This window comes from Acipenser ruthenus, chromosome 12 (assembly GCF_902713425.1).
Source record: "Acipenser ruthenus chromosome 12, fAciRut3.2 maternal haplotype, whole genome shotgun sequence".
Classification (NCBI taxonomy): domain Eukaryota; kingdom Metazoa; phylum Chordata; class Actinopteri; order Acipenseriformes; family Acipenseridae; genus Acipenser; species Acipenser ruthenus.
This window is the reverse complement of record NC_081200.1, coordinates 20,826,716-20,853,216: the sequence shown is the minus strand read 5'-3', so window position 1 is coordinate 20,853,216 and position 26,501 is coordinate 20,826,716. Positions and strand designations below refer to the sequence as shown.

The 26,501-nt window shown below is 42.4% G+C and overlaps 1 protein-coding gene across 3 annotated transcripts in view; it reads right to left on the bottom strand.

Moving 5' to 3' along the window:
- Nucleotides 1-619: 619 nt before the first annotated feature.
- LOC117416548 (sulfhydryl oxidase 1-like) overlaps nt 620-26,501 on the bottom strand; it is a 100,001-nt gene continuing 74,119 nt past the window's right edge. For 2 of the 3 annotated variants that reach the window (XM_059034678.1, XM_034027689.3), the window contains exons 7-12: nt 25,967-26,101; nt 24,943-25,072; nt 13,005-13,127; nt 9,337-9,484; nt 8,406-8,582; nt 620-1,939 (exon numbers count right to left, since the gene is read on the bottom strand). In XM_059034678.1, coding sequence (XP_058890661.1) covers nt 1,089-1,939; nt 8,406-8,582; nt 9,337-9,484; nt 13,005-13,127; nt 24,943-25,072; nt 25,967-26,101 — 1,564 coding nt within the window. In that variant the 3' untranslated portion in view covers nt 620-1,088. The remainder of the gene's footprint in view (nt 1,940-8,405; nt 8,583-9,336; nt 9,485-13,004; nt 13,128-24,942; nt 25,073-25,966; nt 26,102-26,501) is intronic. The other variant, XM_034027690.3, reaches the window with a different exon arrangement.

The window sequence follows — 26,501 nt, the reverse complement described above, 5'->3', positions numbered from 1 at the left end:
GCAGACCCACCATGCAGCCATCTCAGAGCTACAGCATCGGAGGACAACGCAGCTCTGGGCAGCTTACAGGCAAGCCCGCAGGCGCCCGGCCAGTCTACAGCGAACGCTGGTGCACGGTGAGCCGAGGACACCCTGGCCAATCTAAGCCCTCCCCACCCGGGCGATGCTAGGCCAATTGTGCACGGCCCCTTGGGAGCTCTCGTCCACAGTTGGCAGTGGAATAGCCTGGACTTGAAAAGACGATCTCCAGGCTATAAGGCACATCCTGTGCTCCACGCAGAGTGCCTTTGCCGGATGCGCCACTTGGGAGACCCGCAACTGTTCAACTTTATCCTGGAGCTTCTCTTAGATAATGAATGTGACGTCTCCTTAATCCCAGCTGTTCATAGCACCTTGATCCAGGCTCGTGTCTGTACTTGATAGTGGAGAATAGGTATAAGTCACAGTGCACAGTGCCGGGCAATTTTCAGTTGTTCATGGCATTATGGGAATCTAACCCTGGGGCTCTAAAATGAAAAGAGAGAATTCAGATCTCTGCTTCGCTACCGAGGGCGACAACATAATGTGTAAAATAAGCAAGTCTGAAAAAATGGAAAGGCTTCCATCCTTAATCTGGCCATTTGGTTGAACAAGATGTCTTTTATTGCTTAAACTTAGAGAAAGAAACAAGTTTTAGCAGCCATCTGCAGGAAAGCGTCGTCTTGGGTGGCAAACTTTGAATCCAAGAGTGATGTCAACAATTTTAATTTTCATAATAACAAATCACATTGTTGGGGAATTTAATTGTTGATACCAAGACAGTGAAAAATGTATTCCTTCCTAACTGGTATTTTACATTTAAAGTCAACTTACTGAATTACTCAATCTTTATATCAAGACGTGTATTTTTTATTTAATTAATTGTAGTCTCACATTTTGGCAATTATAATTTTGATATTAAATCGGGTATTATTTAGAACAAATATCAACAAAACATTTTGGTGTCCGTTGTGCCCATTGGACCCCTTTCCCATTTGCAGTTTACTTGACCCTCATCACTCCCCAAGGCACTTGGAACAATCCATTAATGACAATCAAAGGGGTGGCTTTCATGGTAGGGTGAACTTCCCTCTGGGCATACGCAGCCTCATCTTCAAGAACAGGTACATTCCCAGAAGGCACATAGATGACAGGAAGTACAGCAGGACACACAAGCTGATGTCCAACCTGGAGAAGCCCACACTGAGCATGGAGAGCCAGTGCTGCTTCTGGAGGGGCACCTCCCTGGCCATCACGTACCCCAGACCGCGTTTCTTCCGGTGGCTTTGAACCACCCCATAATCCCCTGCCTCCGAATTCTCTGGCTGGATCTGCAGAGGCCTGCGTTTGTCTTCTCTTTTTTGGATGGATCTCTTGTGAGCGCGGAGGGCTTTGCTTTTATAATGCTGGTCAACAAAAGAGTCTAAATCCACGATGTCTTCCTCCATCTCTCTCTGCTTCATGTTGATGATGCTGGGCTTGTGATTCCTCGGGAGCTCAGGGTTCTCCCATGGTACATGGTTAGCTGTCTCTTCTTGCACTCCCCCCTCTTCCTGATTCCCCATCTCTCCTCCTTCCTCTTCACCCTCCTCTTCTCCCTCATCGGCCTCTGGTTCCCCTCTCCCCATGTCTGTCACCTGTCCTCCAGCCGCCTCTTGTGCCCCTCTAGCTTTCCGCACCACCACCCTGGCTGCCTCTTCCTTCCTGGCAGCTAGCTTCGCTCTCTGCCTAGTTAGCAGCTCCTCTTCCCCCTCCAGATAGTCTTGTAGTATGCGATCTGGGGAGAAATAATCTTCGAGGAATTCCAGGATGCGATCCATCTTCCAGAAATGCTCCCCTTTCAACTCACCATGACACTGAGGGCACAGCTCAGGGGGCGGCCACAGAACTTTAGGGAATTTGGGGTCCTCACTTGGAGCACCTAAAAAAAAAAAGAGTGTGGTCATTAAAGGTGGTCATGAACATTTGTTACTAACTGAACCATTGACAAACCAGGTCTTTTTAGCTACTGAAAATTCAGTTACTGTTCCCATAACACAAGCTGGTTGATTTTCTACTGTAAAGCCTTCTGCAAAGTGCATTGACTGACGGTTGTGTTGTACATTACATTGTTTACTGCGGGTTCATTCCTGCAACCAGACAGAGTTAGTGGACGGGTTTCTGTGCAGTACAGTAAAAATGACAAAAAAGAATAATACAAAAAATCGAAATGAAAATTTTAATGATTAAGGGAGAGATGGGCCAAATTGAAAGAAAAAGATTAGCCTGAGGAACCTGTGCATGGCTAAAAAAACAAGCCTTGTATTTCAATAAAAACAACACATTTATTTGCATTCAAAGGATAGACCCCGGAGCCGTCGTCGTTAGCCGGATTTGGTAAAGGCCAAGTTAAGTCATAAAATACGGGAACCGCCGCAAGACTTTAAATGGCCAACCACTGCCAGCTTTGTGTCAATTCTGCAAACATTTTAACTGACCCTAACTGAGTGCTGCTACTGGTTGCTAGGGAAACCGCCTCTTGTCAGCTTCTGTTAACATTTTATTGGTTGCCCTTTTCTTATGGGTAACTGTACTTTCACATTGTGCCTAAAGCAGATTTCACTGACAAAAAACTTTTTTGGCTACTCGACAAAAAAGAATATGTTTACTGCATTTCCACCTTTACAGGGAAGCGACATCGTGGGAGAAGTACGAGTGGACTACGCAGTTAGAAGCAGTTGAAAGCAGACTGACAGCTGCAGAAGCTAAACTAAACTTCGGTTTAGGCTTATTGGTCTTCAAGCCAGTAATCTGTGACAACTGCATGATGTGGGAAATCCGAGAAAACCCAACTGAGCTCAATCAAGTTTGTGTAAAGTGCTGCACAATCCAGGATTTGCTTCAGCGATTAAGCCTGCTAGAAAAGGAGCTGGAGGAAATAAGACAGCAACAGGAGCTTGAGGAGCTGACACACCCACAATTCATGGAAGTCTGCACCCCTAGCAGATTGAAAGCCACCAGGGAGATGGAAGAGAGTCGAAACAGCTGGGTTCAGATAGGCAGAAGCAGGGAAAAAAAGAAACTTCGTCAAACACAACCACCAGAAATACAGACATCCAACAAATTTGATTCACTTCAACATTTAGATATCCAAAACCAACATCAAGAGAATGAAAGAAACTACATCCAGGACCCTATAAACAGTGCTGGCCAGGCAGCAAAAAGAAGGGAGGTCATGATTGTTGGGGACTCCATATTGAGAAACACAGCAAGTTCAGTTCGCAGTTTGGACCCCCTTACTACAACATACAACAGCCTCTGTCAAGCACATCACTGAGAATGTGGACAGGCTCCTAGAACGAACAGGAGACGAGCCGGTAGTAGTCATCCACATCGGTACAAACAACATTGGAAGAGACAGACCAAGATCCCTGCAAAACAAATTCAGAGAGCTAGGAAGGAAATTAAAAGACAAAACTGTGGTATTTTCTGGGATACTGCCGGCACCTTGCAAAGGACCATATTGACAGCTGGAAATACAATATCAAAATGCATGGCTGAAATTGTGATGCACACAGGAAGGATTCGCCTTTCTTGAACATTGGAGCACATTCTACAACAAGGATTATCTATATAGGTGGGACGGACTGCACTTAAACAGAAAGGGAACCAATCTACTCGGAGAAAGGATCCTTCAGGCGGTACAGAAGCATTTAAACTAGAAAGGAAGGGGGGAGAAAACAAAAAAAAACATAAGGGAGACCACATCAAAACAAGGGCAACAACTCAGGTAAGACAACTATTAAATGTATTTATCTTAATGCTAGAAGTCTCAGAAACAAAATGTTAGAACTCGAAGCTACTGCACTAACAAGTAACTACAATGTGATAGGTGTTACAGAAACTTGGTTGTCTGAGAGTGATGGAGATGAATATAATATTAGTGGGTACACACTATATAGGAAAGACAGGCAGGACAGAAGAGGCGGAGGGGTAGTGCTATACATAAGAAATAGTCTTGAAGCCCAGGTGTTAAATCAGGACAAAGAAAACAATGCAGAATCAATATGGGTCAGAATAATGGACACAAATACAAAGGGTATAATAATAGGAGCATGCTATAGACCACCAAATTCAGACGCTGAGCAAAATAATCTGTTATACAATGACATTCGAAATGAGTGTAGAAAAGGAGAAGCCATACTAATGGGGGATTTCAACTTCCCCCATATAAAATAGGAAAACCCGATGGGGGGCACGACGGACGAAATTGAAATGGTGGAAATGACAAATGACTGCTTTCTAACGCAATTTGTCAAGGCACCGACTAGAGGGGAGGCATGCCTTGATTTAGTCTTTTCAAATAATGAAGACAGAATAACTAAAACAGAGGTCAGAGAGCCATTGGCAAACTCAGACCACAACATGGTCTCATTTGAAGTATTTTTTAAAACCCCAAAAGTAATGACTAAAGCTAAGGTTTACAATTTTAGAAAAGCAAACTATGAAGGTATGAAACAGAGACTAACAGAAGTAGATTGGAGTAAAATAGAGAAAACATCCACAGAAAAAGGATGGCTGTTTTTTTAAAAATGTAGTACTAGAGGCGCAAAATAATTACATCCCAAAAGTAGACAAATCTAAATCTAAAACAAAATGGCCAAAATGGTTTACTAGATTAATTTAAAAAATATTCAGCGAAAAAAGGCACTTTACAGAGCGTTTAAAAGGGACCAAAAACAAAGTACACAGAAAGAGTACTTGGAACTGCAAACACAAGTCAAAAATGAAGTTAGAAAGGCCAAGAGAGAGATAGAAATCAATATTGCTAGGGGGCTAAAACCAATTCTAAAATGTTTTTCCAATATTATAACAGCAAGAGAACATTCAAAGAGGAGGTTAAATGTCTAAGAGACACAAATGGCAAAATCATAGATGAAGAAAAATAAATAGCAAATATATTAAATGATTACACTATGTAACACAATTTTTGTTCCTGGGTAGTAAGTGTTATTTCCTAATTGCTTATGCCTCAAAAGTATAGAAAATGGCTATTATTCCCCACAAACTTTGCTTTTGTGACCAGGACAGTGATATTTTGAAATTTACCTATTTCCAATGAGAAAACGGGCGAATGTGTGTCTTTTCGTTCACATAAAGTCAGAAAAAAACATATGAATCCAAATTAACATGTATTTATACTAAAGTAATACAAAAATGACTACAAAAGATTTAGAAGTGAGTAGTTTTTCGAGATTTACGATTATACTGTAAATCACTTTCACGAATCAGCCCCCAAATGTAGTCTCCCATCATGTTCTCGTTATACTGTCCTTGGTAGTGGCGTTCAAAGTCCAGTATATCCTGGTGGAAGCGCTCGACTTGCTCCTCCGAGTACGCTCCCATGTTCTCCTTGAATTTATCAAGATGAGCATCAAGGATATGGACTTTGAGGGACATCCTACAGCCCATTGTGCCTTAGTTCTTCACCAGAGTCTCAACCAGCTCCACATAGGTTTCGGCCTTGTGATTGCCCAGGAAGCCCCGAACCACTGTGACAAAGCTGTTCCAAGCTGCTTTCTCCTTACTAGTGAGCTTCTTGGGGAATTCATTGCACTCCAGGATCTTCTTTATCTGTGGTCCGACGAAGACACCGGCTTTGACCTTTGCCTCAGACAGCTTAGGGAAGAAGTCTTGAAGGTACTTGAAGGCTGCCGACTCCTTATCTAGAGCTCTGACAAATTGTTTCATAAGGCCCAATTTGATGTGCAGTGGTGGCATCAGCACCTTCCGGGGGTCCACCAGTGGCTCCCACTTGACGTTGTTCCTCCCCACAGAGAACTCGTCCGCTGTGGCCAGTCCCGCCTGTGGTAGTGCGCCTTGGTGTCCCTGCTTTCCCAAAGGCAAAGATAGCAGGGAAACTTGGTAAAACCGCCTTGGAGACCCATCAGCAATGCCACCATTTTGAAGTCTCCTATGACCTTGATGCCATCTCAGAAAAATGCAGATATGTATCCACTTAGGCAGCTGGAACTAAACTGAACTGGTGGGCTTAAGGCCCCTGTATTTATACTACTATTTATATTACTGGAAAGTTCTAGAAAGTTCTAGAAGTTACTCCACGTTTACTCAGCACTGAATCTATCTGGAATGGTCTGGAAAATAGGTAAATTTCAAAATATCACTGTCCTGGTCACAAAAGCAAAGTTTGTGGGGAATAATAGCCATTTTCTGTACTTTTGAGGCATAAGCAATTAGGAAATAACACTTACTACCCAGGAACCAAAAAAAAATAATAATTTGTTACACGGTGTTACTTTTCACAGGTTTTTACAAAGGAGGACAGGGACAACATGCCCCACATGTCGACCTGTTCCTATCCAGTTTTAAATAACTTTAGCATAACAGAGGCAGAAGTGTTAAAGGGACTAGGAGCTCTTAAAATAAACAAATCCCCTGGGCCGGATGAGATCCTCCCAATATTACTCAAAGAAATGAAAGAAGTTATTTACAAACCGCTAACCAAGATCATGCAACAGTCTCTTGACACAGGGGTTGTACCGACAGACTGGAAAATAGCAAACGTAATACCGATCCACAAAAAGGGAGACAAAACCGAACCAGGTAACTACAGACCAATAAGCCTGACTTCTATAATATGTAAACTTATGGAAACTATAATAAGATCCAAAATGGAAAATTACCTATATGGTAACAATATCCTGGGAGACAGTCAGCATGGTTTTAGGAAAAGGAGATCGTGTCTAACTAACCTACTTGACTTTTTTGAGGATGCAACATTGAAAATGGATAACTGCAAAGCATACAACATGGTTTATTTAGATTTCCAGAAAGCTTTTGACAAAGTCCCGCATAAAAGATTAATTCTCAAACTGAACGCAGTAGGGATTCAAGGAAATGCATGCACATGGATTAGGGAGTGGTTAACAGGTAGAAAACAGAAAGTACTGATTAGAGGAGAAACCCCAAAATGGAGCGAGGTAACCAGTGGTGTACCACAGGGATCAGTATTAGGTCCTCTGCTATTCCTAATCTACATTAATGATTTAGATTCTGGTATAGTAAGCAAACTTGTTAAATTTGCAGACGACACAAAAATAGGAGGAGTGGCAAACACTGTTGCAGCAGCAAAGGTCATTCAAAATGATCTGGACAGCATTCAGAACTGGGCAGACACATGACAAATGACATTTAATAGAGAAAAGTGTAAAGTATTGCATGCAGGAAATAAAAATGTGCATTATAAATATCATATGGGAGATACTGAAATTGAAGAAGGGAACTATGAAAAAGACCTAGGAGTTTATGTTGACTCAGAAATGTCTTCATCTAGACAAAGCGGGGAAGCTATAAAAAAGGCCAACAAGATGCTCGGATATATTGTGAGAAGTGTTTAAATCAAGGGAAGTAATGTTAAAACTTTATAATGCATTAGTAAGACCTCACCTAGAATATTGTGTTCAGTTCTGGTGACCTCGTTACAAAAAGGATATCGCTGCTCTAGAAAGAGTGCAAAGAAGAGCAACCAGAATTATCCCGGGTTTAAAAGGCATGTCGTATGCAGACAAAATAATTGAATCTGTTCAGTCTTGAACAAAGAAGACTACGTGGTGATCTGATTCAAGCATTCAAAATCTTTAAAGGTATAGACAATGTCGACCCAGTGGACTTTTTTGACCTGAAAAAAGAAACAAGGACCAGGGGTCATAAATGCACTTTTTTACACAGAGAATTGTGAGGGTCTGGAACCAACTCCCCAGTAATGTTGTTGAAGCTGACACCCTGGGGTCCTTCAAGAAGCTGCTTGATGAGATTCTGGGATCAATAAGTTACTAACAACCAAACGAGCAAGATGGGCTGAATGGCCTCCTCTCGTTTGTAACCTTTCTTATGTTCTTATGTTCTTATCCATAATCATGTTTATTTGAAATCATTATCCTCCATCCATCGTACTTACTACGTACTCATACTGAACTTTAGTCATACAAGCAAATAGTTTTATTGTAAGTTAACTGCTCTTAGTCGAACCCACTCTTACATGTAAATATTTACTGTATTCTCTGTTTGTGCTCTTATTTGAATTTGATCTTTTGCTACTGATTTTATTGTACTTTACAACTCTTATCTGTAATGTGATATTCTGAAATGTGATACTTTACAATGTGATATTTTGTAATGTGATATTTTTTACTGTCATATTCTGTAACAATTGTAAGTCGCCCTGGACAAGGGCATCTGCTAAGAAATAAATAAATAAATAAATAAATAAATAAATAAATAATAATAAAAAAAAACTGGACAGCTAAAAAACGAATGGAAGTGCACAACAGGTAAGATTCCTGGAATTATTTTGTCAGCTGCAATCACTGTGCAGCAGGTGGGTTTACCTGCAAGGCGGATGTTGACGATGTTGTGCCGGGACCAGAGCCACAGCACTGATCTGGGCAGGCTGTCCACTCGGCTCATTGTCTCGGCCGCCATGCTCTTGAAGTGCGCAGCACACTCCCGGCAGCTGAAGAAGTGCTGGATGTACCCATGCATGGCCTGCAGCACCTCCAGGGGATCTGGGAGGAGATGAGAGAGAAGAGGGGAGAGGGGGAGGGCAGAGGGGAGTGGCGAGAGGAGAGAGAGAGGAGAGAAGAGGGGGAGAGGGGAGAGGAGAGAGAGGAGGCGAGAGGAAAACGAGGAGGGGAGAGGGAAGATCTGAACCAGAGGCATGCAATCAGCAGCCACGCTCACTGCAGGTCCCCCTGACCTGACCACCCTGACAGTATTGATCATAGTTGTCTTAACTGTATCTAAAGTACCAGTACTTTGCAGTACAGTATATTGGTATTCTTCTGGTAGTCATACACACAAGCCTGGTGAAGGAAGCTCTGATGTAGCATAATCCAAATCAAATCACACACCTAGATGTTGTGGTTCTGTTGTCATCATTGTTGTTTTCCAGAGGATAATCTGTCCACTAGAGGCTGCCGGCCTCTAGTGGACAGATGGACACCCTTGGCAGGGCCCACCTGGGGGTCACTTGAGGTCCCCTAAACCTCAGATTAACCCCATGTGGACCTGAGCTGCACCCTTCATTAACTGCTCAAATTTCACTAATCGCAACAAATCTTTTGCCTGCCCTAAATGAATTACTTTTCCAGTATAAAAAAACAGGATTTCACTCAAACACAGAGCAGCTAGAAGTAATCTTATTGTTTAACCTGTTCCATGCTGCTGAGGAGAGCCCTGGTCATTCTGTAGACCCGACGACAAGACTCAAGAATTAAGATGGGAGCAAACAGACAGTCAATGGACATCCATTTTACCTACCTGGGACTGGGGTGTGTGTGCTGTGGGCTGCCTGCACTGTGAGCAGGTGGAAGAGGGTCCAGAGCGAGCAGGGGTATCCTCGGAACTGAGGCTGGCTCCCCTGGCAGGACACCCACCTCCAAGCATCAGGGAGAGCAGCATCCGGGGTCTGCGGAAAGGAGGGAGAGCCGCACACGCATTACACACAGTTTTTATACACTCACAGATTTGGATACGCTCTACACAAAGAGACAGAGGGCACCCCCATATACCTGCAGATTTTACACTGAGAATGTCATCACTTGAGGAGAAGTGGTTCTCTAGATAGATAACAGTAGTTCCCTGATGCAATGCTCCACGGGATACCAAACAGTTGCTCAGGGTTTTTATTGTTTTTTATCCTGATGGAACAGTTTTTCAATTGTATCGCGACATACAGAAGGTGTTGTTCACAATTCTTTCGACTAGTAATAGCACTGAAGTTGATTTCATAATGAAGGTGATAGTAGGTCGAGAGCTGTACAATTAGGGGTGTGCCGATTCATCGATTCACACAGTGAAACGTGATATTATTCTTGATATGGTTATCGGTACAGTAATCCCTGTACACTGCGATATACATATTTATATTTTTTAAGTTAAACGTGAGACTGCAAACAGTGATGTTCATGAATAGATTTAGTTTCAGTATATATATTGAAAATCCGAGAATATAACTTATTAGTAAGTACTCAAGCAGCCTCACCCCATCTTTTCCATCCCTGTGTGTAAAGGATGTTTTTGTCAAGCCCACTGGAAGTGAGCCAGAGAGCTAAGTGGAGGCAGGTTATTGTTTATCATCGCAGTTAATGATCGAAGTTAGTGTGCTAAAATCAACAGTGTGGCCTTAATGGATTCTTTTTAATGGATTTCTTTTTAAATTGAGAAGCCACTGATAAGTCTTGGGAGATGGTACGACCGGGATCTAAAGGACACAGTTTGTGTGGGAGAAGTTAGACAACAAGCAGTGGAAGGGTTGAAAAGCATAGACAGCAGCACTTTACCTGGCAAACAAACTCTGGTGCTTTCAGTTTTGTCTACTGCCAAGGCTGCTGTGGCCACTGACTGTGTACAAGGTTTTTTTGACAACAGTAAAAAAGCTGGAAGCTTTAATCAGTTCATACGTCAGGAAATGGTTGGGAGTTCCACACTCCCTCAGCAAAGTGGGACTTTATGCTAAAGGAATATTGCAGCTACCAGTCTTCGCTCTAACCAAGGAGTTTAAGTGCGCTAACGTACGACTGGAAATGACATTAGAAGAGTCAAGTGACAAATGCGTAAGGGAGGCAGCACCTGTGGAAGAAAGTGGACGGCAAAGAAAGCCGTGGAATATGCAAAGGCTGCCCTTCGAATCGGTGATATCATGGAGCAAGTTCAGCATGGAAGAGGGGATCTTGATCTCAGTTCAGCTCATCCTACATAGCACAAGGCAGCCCCAGCTCAATGGATGAAGCTGGTAGTCAACGAGGTGCAAAAGCAGGAGGAGAAGATGAGGTGCGTAAAGGCCGTTTCCCAGGCCAAGCAGGGAGAATGGATGAGATGGGACAATGTGGAACAACGCAAGATCGGCTGGCAAGACGTATGGACAATGGAACAGAGCAGGATCAGTTTCCTCATCAGGTCAACATATGATGTTCTCCCATCACCACATAACCTAAACCTCTGGGTAGGAGAGGATCCCTCATGTCCTTTGTGTTCATCACCTGCAACATTAAGGCACATTTTGACAGGATGTAAGGTGGGTCTTAGCCAAGGATGGTTTACTTGGCGCCACGACCAGGTGCTGCATGTTTAGCCTTAGCATTGGAAGACAAGCGTAACATGACCAATAAGTAGCTACCAGTTCCATCAAAACATTACATACAAAAGACAACATTCCACCCAGGAGAGCAACTGCCAAGAAAAGGTGTTAACCAAGCCTCGCCCAGGACAACTGGAAACTGCTAGATACTGGAAAATGCTGGCAGATGTTGTTCAACTGCTTATTTTTCCACCTGAGATTGCTACTACTAACCTTCGACCTGATATTGTCTTGTGGTCTGGATCAGTACGCCTTGTTCACCTGGTAGAGTTAACAGTGCCATGGGAGGATGGTGTAGATGAGGCATGTGAGAGGAAGAAACTGCGGTATGCTCAACTAGCCGCTGAAGCGGAAAAGCGAGGATGGAGACTCCAGGTTTACCCAGTGGAGGTGGGTTGTCGAGGATTTGTGGCACACTCTACAACGCAGTTTCTCAGAGACGTCGGATTCAGTGGCCAAGACTTGCGTCTCACAGTGAAGAACTTGTCTGAAGCAGCAGAGAGGAGCAGCAACTGGCTGTGGTTGAGATGGAAAGATTCTGGTTGGGGATCTCAAGCACAATAGAAAGAAAGAAACGCTGATGTACGAGTAGTAAGCTGGGTTGAGTTGAGTGGGGGACGGAGGGGGGTGATGTTGGGACACCAGAATCACCGTCGAGCCCTCCTGAGGTGTCGTGGGCTATTCAACAAAACACAGTATGTTTAGTTAGTGCTCATTTAAGAGCTAGGTGTTTTGTGTTTTATTTGATTTTGTGTTTATTAAAAATAGCTCGTCAGTGCGATAAAAATCAATTTCCTGTGTCTGGGTCTATTCTTAAAGGGGCAAAGAACCGTGAGTGGTGCGAGTCTTATTACAACACACACACACACAGGTATACTGAACAGGTGAAATGAAATATTGTGACGTGAACACACACACACACACACACACACACACACACACAGGATACTGAACAGGTGAAATGAAATACTGTGACGTGAACACACACACACACACACACACAGGATACTGAACAGGTGAAATGAAATACTGTGACGTGAACACACACACACACACACACACACACAGGATACTGAACAGGTGAAATGAAATACTGTGACGTGAACACACACACACACACACACACACACAGGATACTGAACAGGTGAAATGAAATACTGTGACGTGAACACACACACACACACACACAGGATACTGAACAGGTGAAATGAAATACTGTGACGTGAACACACACACACACACACACACACACACACACACAGGATACTGAACAGGTGAAATGAAATACTGTGACGTGAACACACACACACACACACACACACACAGGATACTGAACAGGTGAAATGAAATACTGTGACGTGAACACACACACACACACACACACACACACAGGATACTGAACAGGTGAAATGAAATACTGTGACGTGAACACACACAGAGGATACTGAACAGGTGAAATGAAATACTGTGACGTGAACACACACACACACAGAGGATACTGAACAGGTGAAATGAAATACTGTGACGTGAACACACACACACACACAGAGGATACTGAACAGGTGAAATGAAATACTGTGACGTGAACACACACACACACAGAGGATACTGAACAGGTGAAATGAAATACTGTGACGTGAACACACACACACACACACACACACACACACACACAGGATACTGAACAGGTAAGAAATGAAATACTGTGACGTGAACACACACACACAGGATACTGAACAGGTAAGAAATGAAATACTGTGACGTGAACACACACACACAGGATACTGAACAGGTACGAAATGAAATATTGTGTACATGGCGTCCCTGTAAAGCAAGCGGTGGGGCTGACCTGCACTTCATTGTCCAGCACTGTCTCCAGAGCAGTGTACTGGAGCTCAGGGTCATCACGGCTCTTCAGCCAGGACTCCAGGGAGTGCAGGAGCTTCATTACCACCGGCCGGCCAGGGAAGTACTGCAGGGAGAGGAGGAGACCAGGTGGGACCTGTCATAGCTCCAGCACTGACCTCCCTAAGCTACAGAACCCTGACCAGAGGGCATTACTATAATACAGACAAGGTCAACTACCAAGGTAACCCTTACAAAAGTTTACCATGGTATTTTTGCAGTTTACCATGCTTTTCCTAGGGTTATAATATGCACTTACCATAGCTTATGTTTATTATAATGCTTTACCATACCTCTCTGGTCTTTACAATGCTTCCTATTTTTATTTTTTGTTGTATTTTTCACAAATGTCGTTTTATTTCTTTGTATTTTTCACAAATGTTGTTTTATTAGTACAGATACACATTAATAAAACAATTATATTATACATTATCTTTTAACTACATACATATTTTTAATTAAACATGATCCGCTTTAAAAAAAAAAAAACATTTTGACAAACAGACCTCATACAGTCCCCCACTCATTTTAATTAAATGCCTATTTATAGTATATACTGCCCATGCCCTCTATAAAAATACAACAAGATACAATTAAAAGCATATATATTTACACTGCCCTACTATTGTGGGGCTGTCATAATAATTGCACATACAGCAATCTACTCATTAAAAAAAAAAAACGACAGAATTTGTATTTCAATCCCATTGCACTGAAGCAGTATACAACAAGTTTGGCGTTTCTCAGTATTTAAACACTAAGCAAAGCAGATTCATTCATTCAAATCCATTCAAAACAGCATTTGCTTCAGTGCAAAGTTTGCACCACTTAATAACATACCCCATTTATTAAAAAGATTTTTGAAAAACCACTGGCTATGCACCATAGGTTCTTTGAGAAATCACCTCTCTTAATATTCTCACAACCCTGCTTATTGTCACGTTTTGTGAAGCCAGTCAAATGCTGCCTGGCCGGGCTTTACTAAGTAACATAAGACCATAAGAACATAAGAAAGTTTACAAATGAGAGGAGGCCATTTGGCCCATCTTGCTCGTTTGGTTGTTAGTAGTTTATTGATCCCAGGATCTCATCAAGCAGCTTCTTGAAGGATCCCATGGAGTCTGCTTCAACAATATTACTGGGGAGTTGGTTCCACACCCTCACAATTCTCTGTGTAAAAAAGTGCCTCCTATTTTCTGTTCAGAATGTCTGTAGCAGGGCAGCGCCCTGCCTGTAAATAATATTGTTGTGTGGTGATTTGGTGGTGGTTGGCAGGGATGGGGTTAATTTCCTGTCCCTGCCAAAATACATGTGAGAATGTGGCTGGAGCTAATTGAATTATTGATAATTAGGCTCCAGCCACATGCTATAAAAAAGGGGAAAAATCCTTTGTTTGAGAGAGGTGTTGGGTGAGTGTTTGATTGTGCTCTCTGTAGATTTTTGAAAAAGGTGTAGTGAAGGCTAATGCCCAGCCTACATTTTTGTGTTTTGTTTAAACCTTTTGTTTTGGCCCTTGCGCTGGTTATTTTGTTCTTGTTTATTGTTTTGTGCAACCTTTTGATTTATTTTTGTTTATTAAACGGCGCAGAAGCGCGTTAACTGCAATTCCTTGTCTCTGAGTCTCTCTGCCTGCCCAATACCATCTGGGCCCACGACGCTACCCTGTCACATATGGTGTCAGAAGTGGGATAGCGCCCCCTAGAGACTTGGAGCGGGATTGTAGTAAAAAAAAAAAAAAAAAAATGGGAAGGAAGAGCTGCAAAAAACAGCAGAAGCGGCAGCAACCGCAGCAGAGGAAAAGATGGTGGTCCCGGGCGCCCACTCAGTTTGGACCCCCAAACTGGGCAGCTGAGCAGGAACAATGGAGGGCTGAAGGGGCCCCCATGTGTGAGGCCTGTGGCAAGTTTGGGCATGACCGGGAGGACTGCCCCTACGGTGATCCCCAGTACGAGGAGGTCTGGAACCAGGGCCTGGTTGGGGACGCCGCCGAATGGTTCTGGGCAGTTGACCATACCCAGGTGTCCTCAATGCCCAGGAGTGAGGAGCCCGAACGCCCACCGCTCAAGCCTGCACCAGGAAAGGAAGAGTGCCTGCTGATCCCACCACCATCACCAGAGGAGATCAGCTGGGAGGCCATCCTCCGCACTGTAGAGGCGTCCTGCTGGTGCCCCATCTGCGGAGAGCGGGGGCATTCCCTACTCAACTGCCCCCTCCCACCAGAAGAATGCCTGCTGCCTTTGCATCCACCACTGCCACCAGCAGAGGGAGAGAGCCTGCTGGCCCCGCCTCCGCCAGCAGAGGGAGGATGCCTGCTGGTCCCACTGCTGCAGCCAGAAGGGGAGGAGCCCCTGCCGCCTTCGCAGCCAGAAGGGGAGGAGCCCCTGCCGCCTTCGCAGCCAGAAGGGGAGGAGCCCCTGCCGCCTTTGACATCAAGAGGAGAGGAGCAGGAGCTACCTCCACAAACACCACCATTGGGAGAAGTGGAGCTCCTGCTGCTGCCTTCATGGCCAGGGGCTCCCCTCCCGCCGTCGCCATCGCCTGGGGATGCCAGTTCGCCATCGCCTGGGCCTGCCTGCTGCTCTGCATCGCCTGGGGTTGCTTGTGTCTCCCTTGCTTCTCCTAGGGTTGCTGCTGGTCCTGCGTCGCCTCCCGAGGGTCCGCTGCTGCTGCCGCCGTCGCCTCCCGAGGGTCCGCTGCTGCTGCCGCCGTCGCCTCCCGAGGGTCCGCTGCTGCTGCCGCCGTCGCCTCCCGAGGGTCCGCTGCTGCCGCCGTCGCCTCCCGAGGGTCCGCTGCCGCCGTCGCCTCCCGAGGGTCCGCTGCCGCCGTTGCCTGTGGTCACTACAGGCTTAGCTTTGCTTGGGGTCGCTGCCAGCCCTTCATGGCAGCAGGAAATACTGTGGCCGGAGCCGCACAAAGGGGAGCTACCGGCTACGAAGAAGGGGGGGGAGATGAGGAGACCACCTCCACCACAGCCCTGACCACCACCCCTGTGCCATAGCCCGGCACCTGGGGGTTGGTTCCCTCAACCTGGGCTCCCAGACACCCAGGCTGCATGTCTGGACCTCTGGTCGCTGGGCCTGACTCCCAGGTCGCAGCACCACCAGGCACAGGAGGTCGCCTGGTCTCCTGCTCCGCTCCCCCTGGTTGCCCAGACGTCGCTCCACAGTCGCCTGGGCTCGCACCTCTGCCTGGGGCTGCAGCCGACTGCTCGCCTGCCTGCGCTCCTGACGCCCCATCCACTACACCTGGGTCCCCTGTCGCCGGGTCTCGGTCCCGCCAGGAAGGCGCCGGACTATGGACTAACCCTCCCTCAAAGATGGGAGAGGAAGGACAATAGGGGACTTGAGGGAGGGTGGATGGCTTTCAAAGGGGGGGGGGAGGTGGGCGTGGGGCCATGTGTGCAGCGCACAAGGGGGGGGAAAATGTAGCAGGGCAGCGCCCTGCCTGTAAATAATATTGTTGTGTGGTGATTTGGTGGTGGTTGGCAGTGATGGGGTTAATTTCCTGTCCCTGCCAAAATACATGTGAGAATGTGGCTGGAGCTAACTGAATTATTGATAATTAGGCTCCAGCCACATGCTATAAAAAAGGGGAAAAATCCTTTGTTTGAGAGAGGTGTTGGGTGAGTGTTTGTTTGTGCTCTCTGTAGATTTTTGAAAAAGGTGTAGTGAAGGCTAATGCCCAGCCTACATTTTTGTGTTTTGTTTAAACCTTTTGTTTTGGCCCTTGCGCTGGTTATTTTGTTCTTGTTTATTGTTTTGTGCAACCTTTTGATTTATTTTTGTTTATTAAACGGCGCAGAAGCGCGTTAACTGCAATTCCTTGTCTCTGAGTCTCTCTGCCTGCCCAATACCATCTGGGCCCACGACGCTACCCTGTCACAATGTCCCTTTATCTAATCTCCATTTGTGACCCCTGGTACTTGTTTCTTTTTTCAGGTCAAAAAGGTCCCCTGGGTCGACATTGTCTATACCTTTTAGGATTTTGAATGCTTGAATCAGATCGCCGCGTAGTCTTCTTTGTTCAAGACTGAATAGATTCAATTCTTTTAGCCTGTATGCATATGACATGCCTTTTAAACCCGGGATAATTCTGGTTGCTCTTCTTTGCACTCTTTCTAGAGCAGCAATATCCTTTTTGTAACGAGGTGACCTGAACTGAACACAATATTCTAGGTGAGGTCTTACTAATGCATTGTAAAGTTTTAACATTACTTCCCTTGATTTAAATTAAACACTTCTCACAATATAGCCGAGCATCTTGTTGGCCTTTTTTATAGCTTCCCCACAATTGTGCAGCCTGTCAAATGCTGTGTCTTCTTAAAACATAATGTTCACAAAAACATAATTTTACAAGCAACAAATCCAGTCACATGTTTGTTATTTTCATTCGCTATGATTCCAAAATAATTCCACACTTCTTGAACTATTATGTACTACATGATATAAACCCTGCGCTGTCTTTTGGTTCACCTCGTTCACAAACATTTTTAATATCACCAAGCAGAAAAAAAGTATTTTGTTTAGCAATGTTTAGTTTTAGAGAAAGTGAGTATTTATTTTTAACAGACTACTTGGGTACACTACATTGTGTGAAAAAAGTTAAGAAATAAAATGTAAGTATTAATTAATGTTTTTTAAAGATGCAAGCCCACTTTTTTGTTAAAAAAATACATTAACAGTAACAATACGATCTGTGTTCATTTACATGCTTGCTCAGCTACAAAATACAAATCTCATTTGCTGACCTACGCTACATAGCTACACGTAAATGCTGCATGCATATACAACCAATTTACAGATACTCGTATTTGTATTTTCAGTGACATACTTTATTTTCTTTAAAAATGCAGTAAGTGCCTAACCAAATTTGTTTTTACATTCATTTCCAAGATTTCACTGACTTTTGTTCAATTTAACGATTTTCACGATTTCCGTGACCTAGGCCTCCGTGACAAAATCATATCCTTAAATCCTTATCGTGATATAAAGCGGGTTCATCTGTACAAGCAAACAAGCCATATTTTCCCAAAAGGGATGCTTAACAACTGTATCTTTCAACTACCATTTTGTCACCGTAAGCTGCATACATCCACTGATGCTCAAATTAATTGCAGTGTTGTTTAATTGTTATGCGCGGTTTAGGCATTTTATAAACAAACGTGTCTTCTCTTCCATCACAATTTTTATTCTCAAACAACTCGCTCCAAATTATACATCTGCGCAAGTGCAAATCAGAGCTTTTATTTCCCATCAGACCGTGTCTGTGGTAACGGCTAAGCCTTGACAACTACGATTGCCAGTATTTATTTAAAGTATTTTTTTGTATAAACCTCCCAATTTAAAAATGTCTATGTTTCTATGTTTGCTTTATAATGATTTTTCATTTTATTTATTTTTAAATTTGCATTTAGTTTTATTTTGTTTTATATGTTACAGTACATTTCTTTTTATTTCATATTTGCGAAAAATACGGGGCTCTATCCCTGTGCAAGATATAAATCCAACGGACTATCCTTGTCTGTTCTTGAGAAATATTATTTGGCTGCAAGGCTATCGATGCAATACTGGATTTTCAAAAATGTTAATGTGGGATGTGGATGTACCCACATGAAACCATGTGGAAAACAATCTGACTATTCACTCCTAACTGGTCCCCCCCCGCCCCCCCCCCCCCCCCCCAAAAAAAAAAAAAAAAACTATTTTACATACACTAAATGTCTGGTTTAAAAATGTTTAGGATTAGACAATGATTACACTATGTAACACAATTTTTGTTCCTGGGTAGTAAGTGTTATTTCATAATTGCTTATGCCTCAAAAGTATAGAAAATGGCTATTATTCCCCAAAAATTTTGCTTTTGTGACCAGACAGTGATATTTTGAAATTTACCTATTTCCAATGAGAAAACGGACGAATTTGTGTCTTTTCGTTCACATAAAGTCAGAAAAAAACAACATATGAATCCAAATTAACATGTATTTATACTAAAGTAATACAAAAATGACTACAAAAGATTTAGAAGTGAGTAGTTTTTCGAGATTTACGATTATACTGTAAATCACTTTCACGAATCAGCCCCCAAATGTAGTCTCCCATCATGTTCTCGTTATACTGTCCTTGGTAGCGGCGTTCAAAGTCCAGTATATCCTGGTGGAAGCGCTCGCCTTGCTCCTCCGAGTACGCTCCCATGTTCTCCTTGAATTTATCAAGATGAGCATCAAGGATATGGACTTTGAGGGACATCCTACAGCCCATTGTGCCTTAGTTCTTCACCAGAGTCTCAACCAGCTCCACATAGTTTTCGGCCTTGTGATTGCCCAGGAAGCACCGAACCACTGCGACAAAGCTGTTCCAAGCCGCTTTCTCCTTACTAGTGAGCTTCTTGGGGAATTCATTGCACTCCAGGATCTTCTTTATATCGGTGGTCCGACGAAGACACCGGCTTTGACCTTTGCCTCAGACAGCTTAGGGAAGAAGTCTTGAAGGTACTGGAAGGCTGCTGATTCCTTATCTAGAGCGCTGACAAATTGTTTCATAAGGCCCAATTTGATGTGCAGTGGTGGCATCAGTACCTTCCGGAGGTCCACCAGTGGCTCCCACTTGACGTTGTTCCTCCCCCACAGAGCTCATTCCGCTGTGGCCAGTCCCGCCTGTGGTAGTGCGCCTTGGTGTCCCTGCTGTCCCAAAGGCAAAGATAGCAGGGAAACTTGGTAAAACCGCCTTGGAGACCCATCAGCAATGCCACCATTTTGAAGTCTCCTATGACCTTGATGCCATCTCAGAAAAATGCAGATATGTATCCACTTAGGCAGCTGGAACTAAACTGAACTGGTGGGCTTAAGGCCCCTGTATTTATACTACTATTTATATTACTGGAAAGTTCTAGAAAGTTCTAGAAGTTACTCCAAGTTTATTCAGCACTGAATCTATCTGGAATGGTCTGGAAAATAGTCACAAAAGCTATATTTTTGTGGCATAAGCAATTAGGAAATAACACTTACTACCCAGGAACCAAAAAAAAAAAAAAAAAAAATTGTTACACAGTGTTATTTAAAACTGGAGGATATTCCGCCCACAAAATAGAAAAAGCTTGGTATGAACACTGCAGGTCATCTCTCACACTATCTTTTGACACAGCAGTCTTAGCAAAGGAGCTCTTTCAGTTCTTTCAAATAAGACAAGTCCTCAAAGTGACCACAATATAGCATACACACTAATATCATACGTCCAATCGAATACATATGATTGCTGCATGCTAAGCCGTAATAAAAACACCATGAAACTGCAGGGCAGAAATAAAAATGAAAGCATAAAAAAACGGACAATATGAGCCCTTTTAAGTAAAAATACAGTATCCCAAAGCTCTTTTACAATAAAACATATAAAGACCATACAGACATCACAGAAATAAGAAACAAGCAATAAAATGCATACATTTAAAAAACGAGATTAAAATCAGACAAAATAGCAGGTCACAAATAAAAAATGAACACGACAAAATGTGTGCAATAACATAGGCTTTATATTATAGCCTAATAAAAACAGGTGTGTTGTGTATTTGTAAACATTGATATGATATTAAACAACTTTGTATTATAAGCTTTCACAATTATTTACAGCAAATCGAGAGATCTTGCTAGGAACACATGATTAAGGCCCTGTGTAAATCGTGATTTCAAGGGCTGTGTGGAAATCGTGAAATTAGCCCAATACTGTGATTTTTACAATATTCTTAACTATAAAAATACATTTCATAATTATTTGTATTTAATACAAAAAAAAAAAAATCACATTAACGAAACTGTACAGCTCTGCTGTGTGCCTGTGTGTACTATTTGCCATGCACATAGTGCTGTGCAGTGATTATGTCAGGTAACTATATGCAATCTAGGTGGGTAATTAAAATACTACACACTGTAACAAGAAAAGGTTAAAAATGTGTCTGCAGCAGATCACGTAAAGCAGTATCCAGCAGTTTTACACAGCGATGCAGGTAAGCTCTTCTGAACGTCCTGCAACGTTACTGTAGATCACTACCGATAATCGGCTGTTGACAGGCATTTAGATTCAAGTATTCACCGAAAGAGAAAGGCGTTAATTACAACACCGTTTCACAAGCTATTGTTAAGTGCTTGAATAACTTTGATGTTGATTTGGATAATTTTGAATATGTCAGTGCATTTCTCTCTATATTTGATGTTTTAAAAAATAAAAATAACCTGTACACAATGTATAAAATAGTTCAGTGCACATTTTACAAAATACGATCCTTTTAAAGAAAATTACGGCAATTTTCACAGGGCCTAAAGCATGATCGATGAGGGAGGCAGTGCCTGTTGTGTGTTGTTTGTCAGTTTTGGAAGGGAAAAAAACAAGGTCAGCTATTGTACTAACATTTTGCTTAGTTTATTTTAGAAATGTCATAACTGAATCAACACGTTATGTGCAGTGGCGTAGTTAGGCTTGGAAATTTGGATGGGCCCCAACTTAGGGTGGACGGGCAATGACCAAAGGTCTGACGTCAGAGGAAATAGTTTACAAAAATGAATTAAATCCATTAAAACCCTGAATACATCAAATATTTCTACTGTAAATCCATTTAAAATATTTGAAGTAGACACAAAAATACATTACATATATTGACAGTGAATGTGCTTTAAAAAGCCAAACAGTCAGTGTCACTAAACCAGCGAGAACACAGTCATGTTACATCAAGCAATTATTAAATAAAACTAGTAGCTATTAAATGACTTACCATTGCCTAGTTAGTAACAGGGTAAGACGTTGAGGCTTGCTGCTGAATATTGCAAATATAGATTCATACTACCGAGAATCGCACAGGTCTCTTTCAAACGACAAGAGAGACAGCATGTTCAAGCGACTTGTCAGCATTGAGGCTCGCACAGCTGTCTTAATCCTGTTCATAGTGCCTTCAAGTGTGTGCATATTTGGAAAGATAATCAAATGCCAGTCATCTCAAACTTAAATAGGGTTGGATCATTTTTCCCCAGTTGATTTGCGCTTTACTTGCTGAACAAAAACTAAAAACTTCAGCTTCATCCACATTAAGTACATGCCAGTAGACTTTCTCTATTGCTGAATGTGTCCGATGTTGGCAAGCATGCAGACGTGGCTTTCATGAGGCCATATCATATTATATGTGTCATTTTGAAAGCGGCTGTTCAATTTGCAAAGTTGACAATCTAGTAAAATATGATTCCATATTGCTCTCAAATCTTCATTAAAGTGCTCCCTGGTTGACTTTCCCAAATATGAAGCAAAAAATGAATCATCCAGTCAATTTGGTCATTTTCTCTTCAGACATTTATTTTGACATGTTTTTTCCACTGCTGAAGCAGATGTAAATTAATAATTTGCAGATTCAGAGGAAGAGGAAGAGGATGATATGCGAGTTGCTTTTGTGGCTTCATTATCTGTCCATTGTCTTTTAAAAAAAAATAGAAATACTGCATTGTGACAGGATGGACCGAGGTTTGAGACTCAGAGACAGTTCTAAGTTCAAAAATAAAGTTTTTAATAAACAAAAATACAAAATAAATCAGCACGAGGGCCAAACAAAAAGATTTAAACATAAAATAAACACACAAAACAAAAACTTACAAAAATAAAGGTTTCCAGGCTGGGCGTTGCCTTCACTGGAACAAAAAAAACACAGCACAAACAAAACACTCCTTCTCCTTCCAAAACTCTCTCTACAACTCTCCAACTCTCTCCTAGCCAGGGCCTCTCCCCTGGCTTTTATCCCCTGTGGCTGGAGCCCAATTATTCAATAATTACTGATTAGTCAATTAGGGCTCCAGCCACATTCTCACATGTTTTTCTGGCAGGGAGGAATTTTAACCCCCTCCCTGCCAGTCCCAACATTGATCATAAAGACGGGCAGTACCCCGTCACATGCATATTTTAAATAAAGTTGGAATATGAAAACATCTCACAAGATGTTAGTCAGCTTGCACATGATTCGAAGATCCCACCCAAATATTGCATCACAATGACTACTTTGCTTTGATTGGCTAAAGCCTGCGACATTTCCTCTATAGATTATTTGTCCTAAACTTGAGCTCTCACCTTCAGGGTGCACAGTTTGAAAAAAATAAAAATAAGAATAAATAAATTATACATTTACTTAATCTTGGCATTCACATAGGCGCAGATTTGGGTAGGCCTGTGTGCTAAGCCCCCTGGTTATGTGATAAAATTCTTTTAAAAAATTAAAATGCAATCGCCCTTTAAAAACCAGTTGCCACGTCAATTTCAGTTCCTGATGCCACTTGTCAATTTCCGTAGGCTTAGCCAGAGAGCACATGCAGACACAGTACAAGAAAAAATATGTTGGGAACTGCGAACAGGATGGCTTGCAGTGGTGACGTCAGACTAGAAACATAGACTCAGCACAAGGAATGACAGGGCAAAAATGAAGCGCAACGGCGCTCAGCCTGTTTATTAAATAATAGAAAATAAAAGATTTTAACAAACACAAAACACCAAACAAAAAGGCACATTGGCCAAACAAACAAACAATAAACAATAACAAGTATCGTGCTAGTTTATTAACCAGCACGTTTAGCAATTGTTATTTCGCTGTGTTTACTACCTCCTCTCCACACACATTCTCTACTCTGCACCCTTCCCTGAACAAAGACAGCTGCAGGCTTTTATATTCTGGCCGAGGGGTTAATTAGCTGTTAATTATCTTATTACCCCTCGGCCATAGTCTGCACAAGTTTAGTAAGGATGCGTGACTGTCAGCTAGTTAAGGTTTTAAAATAAAAAATACAAAACAATAATAAATAATGGCGATGGCTTTACATCCGTGCCGCAAACACTAAGACAAATAGTAATAAAAGAGCGCACTTATATTAGGGGCGGGACACTATCCTGAAATTGAAGAAGGAATCTATGAAAAAGACCTAAGAGTTTATGTTGACTCAGAAATGTCTTCATCTAGACAAAGTGTGGAAGCTATCAAAAATGCCAACAAGATGCTTGGATATATTGTGAAAAGTGTTGAATTTAAATCAAGGGAAGTAATGTTAAAACTTTACAATGCATTAGTAAGACCTCATCTAGAATATTGTGTTCAGTTCTGGTCACCTCATTACAAAAAGGATATTGCTGCTCTAGAAAGAGTGCAAAGAAGAGCAACCAGAATCATCCCGGGTTTAAAAAGCATGTCGTATGCAGACAGGCTAAAAGAATTGAATCTGTTCAGTCTTGAACAAAGAAGACTACGCGGTGATCTGATTCAAGGATTCAAAATTCTAAAAGGTATTGACAATGTCGATCCAGGGGACTTTTTCGACCTGAAAAAATAAACAAGGACCAGAGGTCACAAATGGAGATTAGATAAAAGGGGCATTCAGAACAGAAAATAGGCGGCACTTTTTACACAGAGAATTGTGAGGGTCTGGAACCAACTCTTCAGTAATGTTGTTGAAGCTGACACCCTGGGATCCTTCAAGAAGCTGCTTGACGAGATTCTGGGATCAATAAGCTACTAACAACCAAACGAGCAAGATGGGCCGAATGGCCTCCTCTCGTTTGTAAACTTTCTTATGTTCTTATGTCAGGTATTAAAGGATCCCAATAATTCAGCACCAACAGCATGGCTACCCGTTCCATCTTCTCACCACTCACTGTGTAAACAAGTATCTAAGTCTAAGTCTACCTCCACTTCATTTCCAACTTCCAGTCCTAGTTTCAGGGCTACACTTTGGGTTAACTTTGTCAACTCCTTTTAAGATTTTAAAGACTTCAATCATATTCTCCTAATTGTTCTTTATTCCAGTTAGCCTCAGCCTATCATGGCTCACTGGTGTAAGCCCTGGGATGAGTGTGGTTGTTCCAGTATTGACTCACCTTGACCAACACAGTGATGTAAGCTTTGAGTGCGCTGAGTGGCTCCCCTGAGATGGTGCTGTGAGTCCCCACCTCCACACGCAGGGAGTAATACAAAGAGGACTCCAGATCTGCCATGTACACTCGCGACCTGCAGTGTCAAACAGGAACTCATGGGTCTTGAAACAAAACCAATATAATTCTGCCCTATGGAATCAGATTCCAATAGATTGGACAACAGGTGTACAAGCAAGGGGCACTGATGCTGTTACAAGCAGGCTATATTAGTACATTGCTGAAGCCAATTTCCATATTTATCACTGTCAAATATACTCTGCCCTATCAGAGCACTCAATACCTGTGCTGGAAGATTTGTTTTCCCCACTCAACTTCCTGAATAGGAAAGTCACAGGTGCAATCAGAAACCCCCTGTTCTAATGGAATAGCGGGCACGTAAACATGAGCAATAATCAGTGCAGGAAGAACACTTCAATATTTAACAGCAGGAAACAAAAGAGTCTTCACAAGAGCCTTTCAATACAATTGAAAACATGCATATCTGTATAATGATATATTGTACAGGGTGCAATGATACACTAGTGTCATGATGCAATATGTATCGTGATATGCATGTGATGGTATGCATGTGATGTGATGGTCCTGATAGGCTACTTGAATGGTGCATAATAAGATCCAATGACCATTTGATAATGGACTATTTGTTAAAAAAGGCACAAAAATTTGCTAGGGAGAGTATGTATTCATACCAACTATAAAGAACACTTATTCTTCATTCAAGGACCACTTGGTGAACTACAATGAGCTATATTGTGGTCTTGTATCACTATACAAACAATACATACATTTATTACTATGTGATATATCATGTAAAGAACAATTAATTGATCTTTGAATGTTTAATAGAGACTTGCAAAATAAAAGCCAATCAAATTGATTAATTGTTGTATCTCTACCTGGGTGATAATAAGGGGTAAAACTCAAGCTGGATGAATGGTTTAGATGATGAATCTGGATCCTGGTGTACCTGTCAAACTGTCTCCATTCATCAGCCGTGGTGTTCCTCTCAGGTGCCAGAGACATGACTGGCTTGTATCCTCCCCGCTCCACCCCCGGCAGCATCCGCAGAGAGTATATGTAAAACGAGCGTGCCTCCACATGTCTGGGAAAGGAAAACACTTCTATTAATACATCATGAGAATCAAATACACACACTTCTGGTAATGTGGGGCCCTGTTTTGATCTTGTTTGGCTTGTGAGATTTCAAAGCAAACCTAGTTTAAAATACAGATACAGACGGGAACTGCAGTGAGTACCTCAGGATGTTTATTCAACGGTCTGCTTCAGAAAGCAATGATGAGTATAATCCTTATAACTGCCCTCTCTCACAATACAGTTTACAATAGAATTCATATAATGTCATTTGTTATCTTCTCCTATGAAGCAATCAGGATTTGACAGCACTGTTTATTAAATTACAGATACAACAAAGACAGTCCAAACTGCTGCAGCTTCCTGAAATATAGAAAACATTTTACTGTGCTTAATCTTATATCAACATT